The sequence below is a fragment of the Chroicocephalus ridibundus genome, chromosome 9, assembly GCF_963924245.1.
Source record: "Chroicocephalus ridibundus chromosome 9, bChrRid1.1, whole genome shotgun sequence".
Lineage (NCBI taxonomy): Eukaryota > Metazoa > Chordata > Aves > Charadriiformes > Laridae > Chroicocephalus > Chroicocephalus ridibundus.
The window spans coordinates 40762450-40778855 of record NC_086292.1 but is presented as its reverse complement, the minus strand read 5'-3'; the positions used below and the strand labels follow the sequence as shown (position 1 = coordinate 40778855).

The 16406-nt window shown below is 42.5% G+C and overlaps 1 protein-coding gene across 3 annotated transcripts in view; it reads left to right on the top strand.

The window, feature by feature from the left end:
* ARNT2 (aryl hydrocarbon receptor nuclear translocator 2) overlaps positions 1-16406 on the top strand; it is a 108457-nt gene that overhangs the window by 35544 nt on the left and 56507 nt on the right. For all 3 annotated transcript variants that reach the window (XM_063345970.1, XM_063345968.1, XM_063345969.1), the window contains 2 exons: positions 2324-2537; positions 4766-4979. In XM_063345970.1, the coding sequence (XP_063202040.1) occupies positions 2324-2537; positions 4766-4979 (428 nt within the window). The remainder of the gene's footprint in view (positions 1-2323; positions 2538-4765; positions 4980-16406) is intronic.

The window sequence follows — 16406 nt, the reverse complement described above, 5'->3', positions numbered from 1 at the left end:
ATACATGACAGCAGTAGAACATCATTCTGTATACGTGTTTATGAATGCCAGGGTTCCTAAGGCAAACACTTTTGGAAGAGGCGCACAGCCCCTCTTTTGCTTTTAAGGGTTTCAGTTTGAACTAGTTTCAGGAAAATGTCAAAAACGTTTGCTTGAACGTTTTCACAGCCAGTTGATTAATATGCTATTACTTTTTAGTTTTTATGATCATAGATGAAATGGACTGTTGCATATTCTTCTCTTTCTCCTCAGGAAGTTTTGCAATCTCTTTGGTTACTCTTTATAATGGTTGTTTTCAATGTTCAGGACTACTAAAATACTTTAGTGGCAAACAATGTAATATGTTTTTATAAATGTAAAATATATTTTGAATATGTGTGAATATATGTTGAATATGTGTGTTCTTTGTCTCTCTCTTTTTCTGATCACCATTTCTGTGAAAATGCTGAACTTAGAGCAAGCTTTCATCATGTAAAAATGCATTTTTCTTCCCCTTGTCCATATTTTTGTGCATGTATGTGCTGAGATGTGCACACGTGTGCTCTTCTGTACAGTGCACTGTCACACGAGCTGTTCTGCTTGTGGATGTGTCTAGGATCCAACTCCCACAGGAACTGTTCCCTCCCACACCTGTGCAGACCCACACAAAGGCTGTTTATCAGCCCTTTGAAATGGAAAGGTTCACTATTGCAGTGTAATAGATAGCTACGTAGATCGTGACCTTAACCAAGGGACGCGGGGTAATTTACTGAAGGACCATGGGCTATCATTGCAGGGACCCCTGGCTGGATTTCCTGAGTATCAGATGGTAAGCATAGGCATCAATAAGAATAATAACTCTGCATGTAGCCTTAACAAGTGGTATTTCTGGAGACAGTGCCTCATGCGTATAGCACCGATATGTGCAGGGGCAGGATACACACTGTAAAGCAGGGCAAGCCCATGCAGCCCTCTATTTCAGGAAGCAGCATGCTACAACTCGGATTCTTTCCTGCTTTTTAAGAAAAGGCTCCGTTACTAAAAGTAGCCAAAAAGTATGCCAAACCTAGCTTCTACTTTCATTATCAGCCATAACAGTCAGTTCCAAAGAATGTTGCAGTTTCTTTTAAAGTTATGTTATCATACCGGTCAGTGCTGGTGGACTCTCCAAGCGATCACCCTCCACATCTTGCTGGATCAGCCAGCAAGCCCACAAGAAAATGCCATGCCCAGCTCATTGAAATCAGTGGAAGATGCTGCTTTGACATCTGAAGCATCATGTACCTGTCGTGTACTTGTATTTAGCTGCCACCTGACAGGTACAGTATGGGAAAAATAAGTGCTAGGCACTGAAGTATTCTAGGTCCATTTGGACCATTTCAGATGTATGTGTTGGTGTAATTCCTTAATAGTGATGAAGTAACGGTGACTTACAGTGTGTGAAAACTGAGCTCCTAATCTTCAGCTCTGAAGAATTTTGGTGACTGTCCATTTTGAGAATTCTCAGATCTGACTTGCCACCTCAGTCATACGTTTGCTATAAAGGATGAGAACGTTGGAGCTCAGCCCAAAGTGGGGCAGCATCGAGTACTGCATTGTTATTTCCCCGCTGTGCTAGATGGTTCTCAAACATAAATTCTGATCTATGTCTGACAAGCCAGATGTTTACTTGCTGTCTTTCGTACTCATTTTATTTATTTACTGGGGCTTTTTTTGTATGTACTGTTATACCATATATGGTCCCAGTCCTGTAGGCTGATCCTATAGGCATGTAGCATCCCCTGGCAGGGACACAGGATGTTCCACACGGCGTTACAGGACTGGAGATCTGTGTTGTCATTGAGTAGGGGTTTTTTTTTAAGTCAGAGCTGACACTTACGGCTGACCTGACTCAGCTGTTAGTGAGAGGTTTCCCCTAAAAGAGACCTTTTATAAGCAGATCCAACACCTTGAGCAAGGACTGGAAGCTGTGAGATGCATCATGGCAAATATAGGAGTTTGGCTGGAGCGGGCAGTTGTCAGTTCGTCACATCTTTCTACTTCATTTTTTTTGGCCTTTAAACCAAAGGAGATTAAACTGGTTAAGAGATTAAGGCCAGAAGCCAATAGCTAGAAATATGGTCTCTTTTCACAGCTATGGAGAATCATATTTATCCTTCTGGGGCCTGGATTTTCTGTCTATAAACTGAGGGGTAATAGTACTTAGCTTTGTAAAGCACTTTGCTCTCCTGGGGTGAAACCAGCAAAACAAGTGCAAAGTATTATGATTCGTTACCTCTAATTGAAATTCTTCCACTGATCATGTCGGCTTTTCTGTTGATTTGGTGTTTCTTTAAATGTTCAGGGAGAATCATAGTGAAATTGAGAGGCGCAGGAGGAATAAGATGACGCAGTACATCACCGAACTGTCCGATATGGTACCCACTTGTAGCGCGTTGGCTCGTAAGCCCGACAAGTTGACAATTCTTCGGATGGCCGTTTCACACATGAAATCAATGAGGGGCACTGGAAACAAATCTACTGATGGCGCTTACAAGCCTTCGTTTCTTACAGAACAGGTAGATTTTTTTTTTTTGCAAATGTCTGTTTTCTCTGGTTTGTGATCTTAAATGATGTGAGGAAATGCTGAGAGGAGTAAAGTCTCAGGTTGATGCTTCACTGTTATGTAGTAACTGGTACAAGCTACATATCCAAGATGTGAATACAGACAATTTTTTGTGACTGTTTGGACTTGATCCAAACTGTATGACAAATCCCTCTCCCTGAAGCAGCAAAGTGGTCATTCTTATCGTTGAGGTCTGTCCATTTGAAAAGCAAGTCACTTGCTCTCTCTCATCATTGGAAAGGAATTTTTACCTCCAGAACTGGGTTCTTCCCGTCCTAACAAAGATTCTCTAAAATAGGTAAAAATGAATCTGGAATGACCTGCTTCTCCCTGCTTGGTTTAGAGGAAAGTTAAAAACATTGTTTAGTCTTAATGTCTAAGTTCCCGGCAGCTGAACTGGGCAGAGATGAATCCCATCTGTACTGGCTGAGGTACTTCCTTGGCTACATTTTTGATGGAAGAAGGAAGATGCACCCAGTGCTCGAAGGAAAACTGTGTTTAACTGAGTGCACTGGAAATTCCTGCCACCTTCATTGTTTTTGAAGTCCTACGGGTGTAATGTGCATTTTTGTGGTCTGAACGATTTAAGCACTTACACGTGTAAGTTATGGCTACAGGCAATGCTTCTTTCTATTAGAGAATCAGCAGCTGCTGCTGCCCTCTTGGTGTTCACATCCCTCCTTATTCTGGCTTTCCTGGGGGGACTGGAAGTCCCGTTCAGCTGCCGTTCAGCTGGTTGTTGGTAGGGCAGCCTGGTCGCTTCTCATTGCAACTTTTTGGGTTGTGGGGGTTTTTTTTGTGTTTTGTTTTTTTTTTTTTTTTGAACCCTGCAGAATGACAGAGTTTATCTTCATCTTTGTTAATAAGGTATGCAAAACAGGTCTCGTTATTCTCTGTATAGTGTAGCCAGCTACGCAGTGAGGTTTTTTATTTAGTCATTGCTTCAGAATTGATGTGCTTTCTCTACAATAAAGCAGCAGAAGTTGGCACTCTGTTAAGTGTTTCTTGAGATGAGTTATCCATTTCTTTAGTATAATTTCCAGATTTTGATCCTCACCTTATCAGCTAATGTTTACCACTTGCAAACTTAGCCGTACTGTGCTGTCTAACCTGGAATGGGACTCAGATTGTCCAGAGCTCTCTGTCTGAGTTCTAGATGCAGCATCTTAACAAGCTCTGATGGTCGCTGGAGCCACCAAGCAAAGGCTTTTTGAGCGTGTTTCCCAGGATTTGGGGTGGTAGTTGTCATCCTTTCCCATGAGAGGTTTTCAAGCAGACGTAGTGTTTCTGTGTGATGCATAGTCAGCTGTTTGCATATGCAATTCAAGGTACTGGGTGTCTAAATCCAGTGTCTGAAAGTGAGGGACAGAAGTACCTTGCTTGAAAGGCCTACGGTCCCCCTTCCAGTCCCCAGGTGGGGTCGGGGCTCTGGGTGCTGCATCTCAGGCGAGTGTGTGGGTGTCTCAGGACAGAAGTACCCAGGATGATGAGCAGGGGACAGTGTAAGGAAGAAGCCAAAGGCAGAGGTGTTCCAGACCCCCTGGATCTCTGAGGCTTCATATTCACCGGTTGGAAAAAGAAAGCAAGAAGCGGTACGGTTTTCTTGCGTAGTGGCTCGGGGCCCCTCATGGGAGGGGAGGCTGGGGCTTGCTGTCCTTGTTCCCATTACACTTTCTGCCTTTTATCCAGTGACTGTTTAATTTACAAACAGAGCTCATCCTGAGGGGAAAAAAACAAACAACCAAACAGCAAACCAGAAAGACTTGTTGGTTTCTTTCCAATTAAATTATTCAAGACATTTAATTAAGGCATGAGTTTGCTATGTGAGTTATAGCTGTTCATTTCCTCTGTTTGTACTCTGAAGTGACTTATTTTTTTAATGTTAGATGCCTATCACACACTATGCGGTGAGTTTTAGTTACTTAATTTTCCTAAAGAGCATTGAGATCGCTAGATGAAAGGTAATAAAGGAAAACAAAGTGTTGTTTGTTATTAAGATCAGCAATTTACGGCTTGCTGCAAGTTTGGTTGTGTTGTTACCTCAATACTACAGTGAAAATTTCTGCCTAGGTTGTGATCAGCTACTAAGATCGCAAGAAAACAATATTCTTTGACAGTGACAGATGGGTTATTTAATTCCCTTTTCTTGCTGGCATTCTAATCAAATCCTTTCTTTGGAAGGAACTGAAACATCTTATCCTGGAGGCTGCAGATGGGTTCCTGTTTGTAGTTGCAGCTGAGACGGGAAGAGTGATCTACGTATCAGATTCTGTGACTCCTGTGCTGAACCAGCCACAGTCCGAATGGTTTGGCAGCACTTTGTACGAACAGGTTCATCCAGACGACGTGGAAAAGCTGCGAGAGCAACTATGTACATCTGAAAACTCTATGACAGGTCAGATATGTCTGATGTATGGCTCCGTGTGTTATGGATCCCTGCAGTTTTTCTGGCGTTCAAAACGCCTGGTTTAAAAATCTGGTAAAAATGAAATTCAGCAAGGTCAAACTGCATTTTCTTGCAGGCAGTGCAGTAATATAAATCGTCTTTTGCATGACGACATTTTGCTTCCTATTTGTTTGACTTCAGTCAAACCACCCTCACGTAGCTCTGCATTCGAACTTCTGGCTTGGTTAGGTTTGGAATCTGGATTCTTTTCAGGCTTGCTCTGGAAATCTAGATTGTTTGCCTTTCGTCCCCAATGAACTTGTGACTTCTTCACAACTATGTGTTTCTTTAGGGCAGTGTTTATTTTGAAGGCAAAAATCATACTTCAGACTTTTCCATTTTCGTAAAAGTTCCTTGCTGTTTGCTAACGGGAATCCTGGGGAAAAAATCCAGTGTTGGGCAGCTGACAGTCTAGTGGATTTTAAACGGGAGGCTCGCTCCTGTAGCAGTGGTGTATATTAACTGTAAGTTGACCCCCTATGATTTTGCACATAAAACTAAATCATATTCATATCTTCAGTATAACTCTGGTTTTTACAGTTATTCATGCTCAAGACTGCAAATAGGAAAGTACCCTTGTCGTTAATAGGATATGTGTATGTTAGAGCTATGAGAATTAGCTAAATCCTGTTTTAACTCAAACTTGGAAAGGAGGAAACCCAGCTCTTCTTTTTATTCTTCCACATAGTATGTCTCTAGCTGAAGGAAAAAGCTAGGCGAAAATATTTTTAACAAAATCCTGATCCGTGCAAAAGTCACATAATTTCTCCTTGCTTTAGTAATTCAGAATTCTGACCTGGTTTGGTGGTAGTTTTGCTGTGTTTCATAACTCAAAGGACAGGGATCCAATTTTGAGTGAACCTGCACACTGTTTACAGCTTCCACGTCAAAACAGTGCCAAATTCATGATTTCCTGTGGCTTGAATGTGATGTGGTTTTGGCAGAGCTTTCGTGTATTCAAATTGGAAACTCAAAGCAAAATTCTGTGGTGAAAATCCAGATGGATGGAAACCAAGTGAACAGTTAGGGGAACCTGTGCAGAGCAAAACAGCTGAGTTTCATACCACGAGGCTTGCAAAAGAGCACAACCTCTGTTTTTATTATGTAGCATGTAGTACATTTTAACGCATGTACCATCTTCCTCCAAGAAGCAATTACTCCAGAGCCTCAGTGGACAGGCGTGTTTCAACTTCCAAAAGTGCTCTGTTATGGGGCTTAACCTGCTCAAACTGGAGCAGGACTAGACAAACACAGAGCACTTCTGAAAACCCAGCTCTGTATTTTTTCCAGTTTTAACTATGTGCTTTTCTTCTACACTGAATTCATCTGTAGCCAGTGGAAAGAGAACTTCAAATAATGGTATTTATAGGCCTAAATCTTTTTCCTGCCTGAGTCCTTTGGAGTTGTCCGATTGACACAGAAGGCCCATAAATCTGCTGTACGTGGTCAGCTGAACATTTTCCAAGTGTGAGGAAAGCATCAGCCTGTTTAGAGCCGGGGTAGCCTGCAGCAGAGGCAGGCTGGATGGAGAAAGGTGCTTTTTAGGGACTGGAGAGCGTCTGTAGTTACAACTGTTCTGAGCAAATGCAAGTAAGAGTAGCGCGTAATTGGTCCTAACTGTATGGGGCACAGGGTGTGAGTTTGCCTTTACAAAGTTATTGTGGTTACATGTGCAGTGCAATTTTTTGGCCAGCCATAAGCACAATCGTCGGTCTGTTTCTGAATCAAGCATAGGCATATAGTTGTATGTACACCATCTCTCAGAAGATCATAATAGAACAGATTTTTAAAGTGTCTGCTGCATTTTTCTAGCTTTTTAATAAAGTTAGTGTAAAGAAAGTGACATTGTAATGTAGTCGTGCTTTTTAAGTGGTTTTGTTTTAAAGACGTGACTGGTGAAGTCCATTTAGTTAGTATACTAGTAGTTCTGTCAGTCTGTGGAATATATAGATATACAGAAAGCTCAAGATTTGTTATATTAAGCTTGCATTTCCTTGACCCTGTAAGGAACCATTAAATAAGAGAAGCAGTTTTCTATAAGGACTGTCTGGACTGCATCACTTCGCTTATAAACAACACACAGCAGGACTTTAGTAGTATCGCTGTCGCTCCTTTGAGATACCTTTCTGGGAGCACAGGCCATATTGAGAGTAGCAGCTTAGTAACAGGTAGGAATAAAATGAAATATTGTAATGAACAGAAATAATGAGTGCCTTAGTGATGTTTTAAAGTAGGCAAATGCGCTTCCTTTAAGTCAGTGTTTATCAAACCATTTGGGCAGCCCCCAAGTCTCTCTTGGCTTTCCAAAGTTGTGTTTCACGCAGAACAAAGGGCAGCGCAGAGCTTGAAAGAGATGCAAACCACAAGCCAGCTAGCTGCATTTGACATTTTTCCTGCTCAAAGTGAAGTTCACTGTATGGAGCAGGAAAATCTGCATCTTTTGGTGACCTCTTGCTGTTGAGCACAGGCTCTGCTTGGGGAAAAGAAGAGATTTGCACGTGAAAGTGTAATAATATGTTATGGTTTTTAATTTTGCTCTCTCCCTCATCTTCTCAGGGTCCATTTTCTCAACCCTGTAACCTCCTCCTTCAGCCCTTGAACTGGGGAAGCAACGACAGCATGTTGACAAAGGAGAAACTTCATTTGCCTTGTGTCAGATCAGAGCAAAGTCCTTTAGTTGTATTTGTTCTTCCCGTTACAAGCGCTGATCGTTAGCGCTGCATTGCTGGGTTTTTCCCAGCACCTCTTAGCGATCCTGCTACCCAGAGAAGCTGCTCCAGACCCGGAGGACTTGGGAGGCTGCCACTGCCAAAGGAGAGCAACAGAGAACAAGCCGGTGGAGAAAGCAGGCTCCCTCTCACATTTCTGCCCCCAGGAATAAGGCTGGGGCTGGGGCTGCATGAGCGTGTCTTTGGCAGTCGCCCCAGTTTATGCAATCGTCACCTCATCTCACCCTCTCCTTTGGCATTTATGTGGTACTACGATGAGTCACATCAAGGGGGCTGACCCAGCTGACAGCTAAGCTAAGCAAAAAAACCCTTGGTTTTGGTAGAGACAGCTCTTTCCTAGCCCCCCCCCACCCCCCGCCCTTATCATAGGGTTGCTTGAACTTGCTGCTTGGTGTGCTAACACCAAGGAGAAGCGAGGAGTGAATAGTTAAGGATAAGGAGAGATCAAGACTTCAAGAGCAGTAAAAGCCTGTGCCAAATTGAAGTGGCTGTTTAACTATGGCCTAAACCACGTCGTGCATTTGGGGAGTTAATTGCTTGCTCTATTTTTAACTCTCAGGATATGGGGAAGGATGGATAGTTTCTATTCCATTTTATATCCTTGGAGATTTTATTCCCTGGAAATGGAACAATTGTCTGCTTGTTTATTGTACATTAATTGCTAACACATTGTAGCAACAGAAAAGCTGAACTGTGAAGTATATGTATGGCTTGAAATGCTCTAGAAAAGAGAGCAGCTGAGACTTGATGATAGCAACAGATAGTGCTCCCAAGAAGTCTTTGTATGCGTCATGGGCATGATTAATCAGAATAGGGCAGATATTCAGAGTAATAATTTATTTTCCCTCTCTGTTCTTGGAAATCTGCAGATGGGAAAACAAATCACTTCAAATAGGGCTGAAGATCAGATCGTACAGTAGGATCCAGTGGCCCTTAGGATGCACTGGTGAAATTTGATGGATGTTGGGTTCAGAAGCAGGTTCAGGGTTGGAAGTTGTTGAGGGCTCAGTAACACATAACACGGTGTAATCCTAATGCAAGTGGGAGCCTCTAAACAGCCGCATACAACAAATCTCTGATGGTGCAGAGAACAGCCAAAACTTAGATTTAAGTGCAAAGAAAAACAACTTTTGAAGAATGCCTCTGTTACATTTACCCTCCAAAAAATGATTGAGCAAGTACTGTCCTTCTGTTAAGATCTGGTGTTCCAGAACACTTTGCCAGACTGATTTCTACCAATCTAATTCTCCATAAGCAGTTCATGAAAGAATAGAATGAGGAATATAGGTACCTCTGTATGGTTGCCCAGAAGTACTCCGAGTGATTCCATGGTGTGTCTGAGAGATGCTTGTCAAGGCTGGGAGGTCCCTGTTCCTGCAGCTGGCATCTCCAGTGGTGCAAATGGGAAACACCCGACTTTATTATGTTCAATTTTGAGCCTCCAAACAGCACATAGTAATCCAGCTATAACGTCTTTCTTCAGCCTCGCTCTCTATAGCTAAGGCGAGGCAGGGAGCAGCATATGTAATCCCATCCTTGGCACAAAGCCTCCTCGGGACATTCAGGATCAGAAGGAGTCCTTGCAAACTGTTTTAGCTGAGTAGTTAAGGGGGGCTGGAACGGCGAACCTGTGACTGCAAGAAAATGATGAGAACCAGAACCTCTACAGCTTTCATTTTCAAGTGATTTAAAAAAGACTAAGTCAGTTTACTTGCTAGCTGAAAAAAGATTAATTGAGGTTGGTTCTGGACAGGACTTGTATGCCAAGTTTAATCTTGGCATGGTATTTTATTGCCATATTTTATAAGCACAGAAAAGTAGAACTTTATGATGGAAACGGTGACTGACCACAGCAAAAGTTAAGCTGATAGGTACCTTTTCAGAAGAAAAGACCATTGTGTGACAATTCACTGCGGTTCATGAATATGACGGAAACATCACTCCATGTTACACAAGCAGAGATTTGGATTGGGGATCCCGTCTCATGGAACCTTCAAAGAGTATATGGTCGTGCAATGATGGTTTCAGCATGTGCAGTTTTCTGGCCAACTGCAAAGCTTTCTGTTACTAAGCACGGTTTGTAGACACAACCACAAAATCCAGATGCCGTAGATAGAGTCAAATTGTCTGTAAAAATGAGAAAAATAGTGTTTAACTCAGGAGGGCAGTGCCAGAGACTGGTGGAGAAGCAAAGTTAAGCTTTCCACAGCACTGCGCAGATGGGAAGTGCTCAACAAACGGTAAATAACCATGTGAAAGAGAAGATTAGGAATAACTTCTGTCTACAACAGATACTCTTCCTGAAAATCAGCGCAGGATTTTTTTTGCGCTGTGAGCTGTCTTATACCTCCATGTCAGTTTTCCAACACTGATTCCTGCATGATCTTTCTTAGAAGAAAGGAAATTCTTCTCATACGCACAGCCAGCCAGTGAATGCAAATGTGGCTCTTATTCATGACCACTGGTTTGCACGTGACTTCAACGAATGATTTAGGAGAGACTCCAACTGATACGGACGAGAGCTGGATGAGACTCCTATTTGGCTCTTATGTGCAAAATTCTCTGAAGAAATTCAAAGACTAACTTGAGACATGACCAGAAACTCAGCCCTGGCAAATACAATTCTCTTATGCCTTAAATGTCATCATCAGTAACAGTAAAACTCATCTCTAATGAAAAACTAATATATTATCAAAACAGTGGGATGACTTCTGCACTGTATTAGCAAACCAGGGAGCTTTTCCTCATCCAGTTGAAAATTTGATCAGCCTGCTTATTAAAAAAGAAACCCACAACAAAATGGTAAAAAAGTCTATTTTAGGTATTGGTGCCAAAAAATTTATACCAAAATATATTGTGAGGTGCTTTGTCTTCCCTGTGCCTTTTGAAGAAATTAAGATACTTGCCAAAGATGGGAGCTTTTCTACCCAGAGCTCATAACCGTGGAAAAAAAAAAATCTTAAAAAAAACCCCAACCAAACTCCTTTTGTTCAGAGAACTGTGTCCTTGCTGAAGCAGTCAACAAAATAAGGAGCTGTAGTAAAGCTCCTTTGGGACTTTGTTCTCTGCCCTTTGGTTCTGAAGAGCACATTTACCAGAGGGTTTTGTATCAGAATGGTATTCTGCGTGTAAAGGGCTGTTTCAGCTGACAGCATTTGATTTCTTTATTTTTCTTTACTTCTGTCTGTGAACTCTTTTAAGTATGTGAACCCTAAAGAACCATCTGTCTCTGAAACGTGCCCAGCCCAGCAGCTTAGGAAGTCAGAGTACAGAGAATTAAAACCAGATCTCGGTATTTTAGATTTTAACATCTAAGGGCACAGGATGACTGACCAACAAGACCATTAGCCTCTGGGCAGGTAGGGCATGACTTGTATAATTTTTTGTTTATAGAGAGAGTTAATAACTACTTGTGCTTTTTATCCCAGGATAAAAGAGTGGGTCATCATCAGCTGTTTTCACGGAATGTCCGTGAAACAAAACAACCTGTAGGGTGAAGACAAGCAGGCACCCAGCGGACAACGCACAGCAAAGTGGGCAAGATGGGGAGGAGAGAAACTTTCCATATACATGATACGAGACATCCTGAAATCTTTTCTGTCTCTGCAGGACTGTCTGAAACTTGACTCTTCATATTTTATGGCTTTTTCCATCTACACACACATACCCACATACCCGCCTCACTTCAGTCTTTAGAAGGGTGGAGGCTGGAGACTGCTGTGCCAGGATTATCGCACCTGCAGTGGAAGGGAACAGAGAGATCTTTGAAAATAGAAGCTTCAAGACTGAGGTTGTCCCCTCTTTTTCATCACATGAATTACTGAAATATACAGCCATGTATAGAATATATATGAGTGATTCGGGTGAACAGAGTATTTCAGGTTTCAGTCTGGTTTTACTGCAGAAAAAGCCAATTTTGGCAAGGCATCTTTTCCTATTTTAAGTGTGAAATCTTGGAAGAGATTTGTCTTGTTGCTGACAACTACCAAATCACCATGTGATACCTGTTTTTCAGCAAAGTTATGTAGTCCCACCGGCATTGCGGAGAGTGAAGAGGATGTTCAGATGTAAGACTTTCCGTACACACCAGCCCGTTGCCTTGCCATTGTTCCAAAGAAAAAATCTGCCCACATTTTTGTGGACTGTTTATTCTCATAGCAGGCAGATCACAGTGCCAGCCAGAGATGGCTGTGAACTTGGGCAGTGCCAAGCATAGGAATTTGTGGGTTTTCAGCTTTTTTTTTTTCATCTGGCAGGGTGGTTGTTGTGGACAACAGGATGTCCATGAACCAGTAATGTGCCCTTGTGGCCAAGAAGGCCAGTGGCATCCTGGGGTGCATCAAGAAGAGTGTGGCCAGCAGGTCGAGGGAGGTCATCCTCCCCCTCTGCTCTGCCTTGGTGAGACTGCATCTGGAGCACTGTGTCTCTTATGAAGAAAGGCTGAGGCTGAGGGACTTGGGTCTTTTCAGACTGGAAAAAAAGACGACTGAGGAGGGATCTTATCAATGCTTATAAACACTGAAAGGGTGGGTGTCAGGAGGACGGGGCCAGGCTCTTTTCAGTGGTGCCCGGGGACAGGACAAGAGGTAACGGTCACAAACTCGAACATAGGAAGTTCTACCTAAACATGAGGAGGAACTTCTTTCCTTTGAGAGTGGCAGAGCCCTGGCACAGGCTGCCCAGAGAGGTGGTGGAGTCTCCATCTCTGAAGACATTCAGAACCCCCCTGGACGCGTTCCTGTGCGACCTGCTCTGGGTGACCCTGCTCTGGCAGGGGGTTGGACTAGATGATCTCCAGAGGTCCCTTCCAACCCCTGCCATTCTGCGATTCTGTTTTTACATGTAGGATGGAGGATGTTCTGCTTCCCCCGTCCCCATTCTGTTTGCAAACAAATGGATTAGTGCAGTAGATGTTTCGGAGCAGGAAACAAGGAACCCGTGCCTGTATGGCATCTACATCTTGTCAGTCCCCACCTGTGTGTGCTTAGAAGTGATGCCTAAAACCTCCGTGTCTTCAGCTTCTCTTCTGTCATCGTTTGGTATGATCAAGCACAGTTTACCAACTCCATCTGACAAAATAGCGGGTGAGTGAGAGCCTCACTCTCCTTCTGGAGAGTGAGGCTCTCCAGAAGGAAGACAGGGAAAGTTTTAAATATTCTGTGCATTAAATTACGCATGTGGGACTTTATGTGTCCTTTGCAACGGCTTGCCCTGTTTTTCAGTTGAAGTGAATGAACAAATCCTTCATTCATTTGTGGCTGTGTGACCATGATCTTACAAGGGTAACATGGAGGGTGGGATTTGGATTTTTGTGTTGTTTATGTGAGAGAGAGGACTTTAAGGCCTTAGAGGGCAATTCCTGCCCTTTGACACACTAGACAATACCGAAGAAGTAGCAAAAACCCAGTCTGCTCTCAAAAAATAGGTACTTCCAAATGATCACATTTTAAACGTGTAGTACATTGAATCTTTCTAACTTATTCCAAGAGAATTTTGTTTTGCTTTGGTCTCTAGGGCTGTTCCTGGGGAGAAAAAAAATCCCAAATGTTGGGAGAAGCCAGCTATGTATAAAACAGTTCATAAAGCGACTCCTACACAAATACAGTGACCCACTGGTCTCCCTGCTGCTGAGATGCTCCGTTTGGGTGGATAGTACTGGAAGGAAAACTTGTGATAATAAGTTCCATTTTTTTAAAATTACTTTGGTAATTATAATGGTAGTTTAAAGAGGTCAGTACATGTTTTTACCAAAATAAGGAAGCAGCTTTCGCATAGTGCTCTGAGACAGACTTATTACACCTGATTAGCGTTAGGGAATGATTTAAGGGTGTATTTTCAAGTGTTTGGGCATGCATGTGCAAGTGGGTTTTGCGGTTGTTATTTCTCTTCAGTCTTCGCCATGAATTTCTCACTTGGAAACTGCTGCGTACTTCGGTCTGTTATCACAGATGTTTGACTGGATCATTTTCAGTTGCTGGGTTTCAAGGGTGGTGGGTTTTTTAAATGTTCAATATTTATTCAACCTGCTCTGTTTTGTTAAACATGATGAAATATATGGAGTTAGTGATATTCCACCCCCCCCCACCCCCCCTTTAAAAAATACTCGTGTTTCACAAATAGCTGACCAACTTCTTTGGTTAATACATTGCCAACAAAGCAGTCCGAGCATGCCTTTTGGAGCCTTTTGGCACTTGCCCTGCTTGCAACCCTCTGTAAATCTCAGGTGCTTCACTGCTTTGATGGGAACTCCACAGGTGCTGGGAGGGTCCAGTATTAGCCTTAACATCTGCCCTGCGGATGGCTTTTTAAAGGAAAGCTTTTCCTTTAGCCTAATTTGAATGTTGTGTTGTCTCAATGAAGTTAATACAATGCACTAAAATATTTCATTATTATGTGATGAGGTGTAGCAACAGGCTAGGGGGGCAGAGGGAGCAGTGGTGCCTGGGAATGATAGTATTCCACCCAAGTGTCCGCTTGCTTCAAAAGGGGAATAATTGACTTATCCCATGCTGCTGTCATCTCTCTCTCCTTAGCTGAAGCTCTCCTATTTCATAATACTGGGACAGCAGAGGCAGGACTTCCATGGTCTTTCATCCTTCCCTGGCCTTCCACCAGGTCGCTGAGACCACGGCACCCACGTGCTCCTCACTGATACCCTGCACGGGGCTGCACGGAGGGAAAAGCCTCCCCTATGGCAGCACATAGCCAGAGTGGTAACATGGCTCACTCTCAGTTTTCTGTGGTTTGATCTGTTTTATTGTAGTACCTTAGATCTGAACTTCTGTCATCAAACCTTCTTTTTTCTGTTTTCATAGTGTAGAGACTTTTGTGTGTAATTCGTAAGTGTCTTGAGTCTTCAAAAAGAGGGTTAGAACCTGTAACGATGTTCTGCCGCACAAACCTTATTTTAACTGAACTAAAGGAGTAACCTATAAAAACACCCAGACAGTATCGCTCGGCCTTTTGTTCTCCTTGCTCTCTCTCCCCCCTTATGTGCTTAAATGTAATTCCGTCCCCAGCAAAATAACTCACAAAGTCATCTTGCAGTCACTATTTCTTTCCTCCAGTGGACTATTCCATGGTGTGTCACCGGCTCGTGTAGAACGGACCACAGCCAAATTTCAGAACCAGACGATACTAGTGTTTACTAATATAGCATATATCCTAGTTATTTGAGTTTTTCTAATGAAGTACAAATAATACAGAATGCCAGGAGCTGAAGCTTTTTTGGCAGAAGTGTTTTTCAGTGAAGCTTCCTGCTGAGCATTCAAATGAAACAAATAGGTTCATTTAAAAGCTACTTACAACCTTTATATATTGATTTATTATGCAGCTGTGAGTGGTAAAAGAATAAATTACATATTGCAGAGTTATTTTGGATAGCTGTCCTGTCACGGGAGTCTCTGCTGATGGTGCTTTGGAGTAACTGTTTCTGGGGTTTTCCATCCTTTTTCTAGTTATAGAAAGTCTGTTCTGTCTTTTGAGGAGCTTTTTGTGTCTTGGATCACTGGCTGGCCTTAGTATGATCATTTTCTCCAGCTCAGGCTTTCCTTCAAATACATCTGATAACTGTAACAGAAGTGCTACCCCAACTGCCCAGCTCGTGGAACCATGAGCTTGGTGATACTTAATTGTTTAGTGACTGAGCCTGAAGGTCCCTGCAGAGATCAGAACGTGGCTGTGTCAGAACTTATGCAAACCTATGGCAAGATAAAGCTGCTGCTGCTCAAGTTTGAACGGGCAATGCAAGGATGAAAAAAGAGAGAATCATCATCCCGCTTTATAGGCAGGGAACTGGAAATGGAGATAGATGATGTCCTATTTATGCCTAGGAAGAGCTTGCACATCTGTATGGGCTTCTGTATTTTTTTTTAGTATGCTGAATGTTTCCTGTACATAAGATAACCATTGTTGAGGGTTCAAAATACATTTAGTCCTTAAAATGTTTTGGGGGTGTTTTTGTGTTATAACTTTCAACATGTGCTTTGAATTGTTTGCTTGGCATTTTATGTCCAGTTTTTCCAGGTCCATCAGCGGAGAGACTTGCGTGATGTGTAACACTATCCCTTCAGATAGTCCCTCAAAACTAACTCAATAGCAAGGCTCAAAAGCCCACATAGTTTCCTTTTTAATTTAATTGAAATGATGCATATTTGCCCAAAACTGTGGAGAATTACATGATGCAGACTGGTTAGCCAAACAAGAAGGCAGGCACAGCAGAGACCTTTTGGCCTTGTGAGCTTTTATAAGAACAAGTTGTATTAAGCAAACAGCTGTGTAACGTGAGGGGTTTCTTATTGAAAAACAAGAGGGGGTGAGAAAGCTTTTCAATTCCCCCTCTGTGGGTCAGTGTCTCCAGTTAGTAAGTAGGGAACAGACAGATATTTAAAAATAGTTACATTTCGATTGCATTACTTCTCTTTTTAAATTTTTTAACTTTGCTGTTGGTTGGATCAGCTCTTCGTTCTATTGTAGGAATGTCATAACTTGACTCTGATGCTTATACAACGCCTTTTGCAATTAGATGATGTAAACCTTTACATATTTAGAGAGGTTCAAATAGTCCCCCTGAGAAGCTAGGCTAGTGGGGAGAGTGGGCCGTGATGGTTTATATTTATAAGTGGAACATCAGCCATCGTTACAGGAT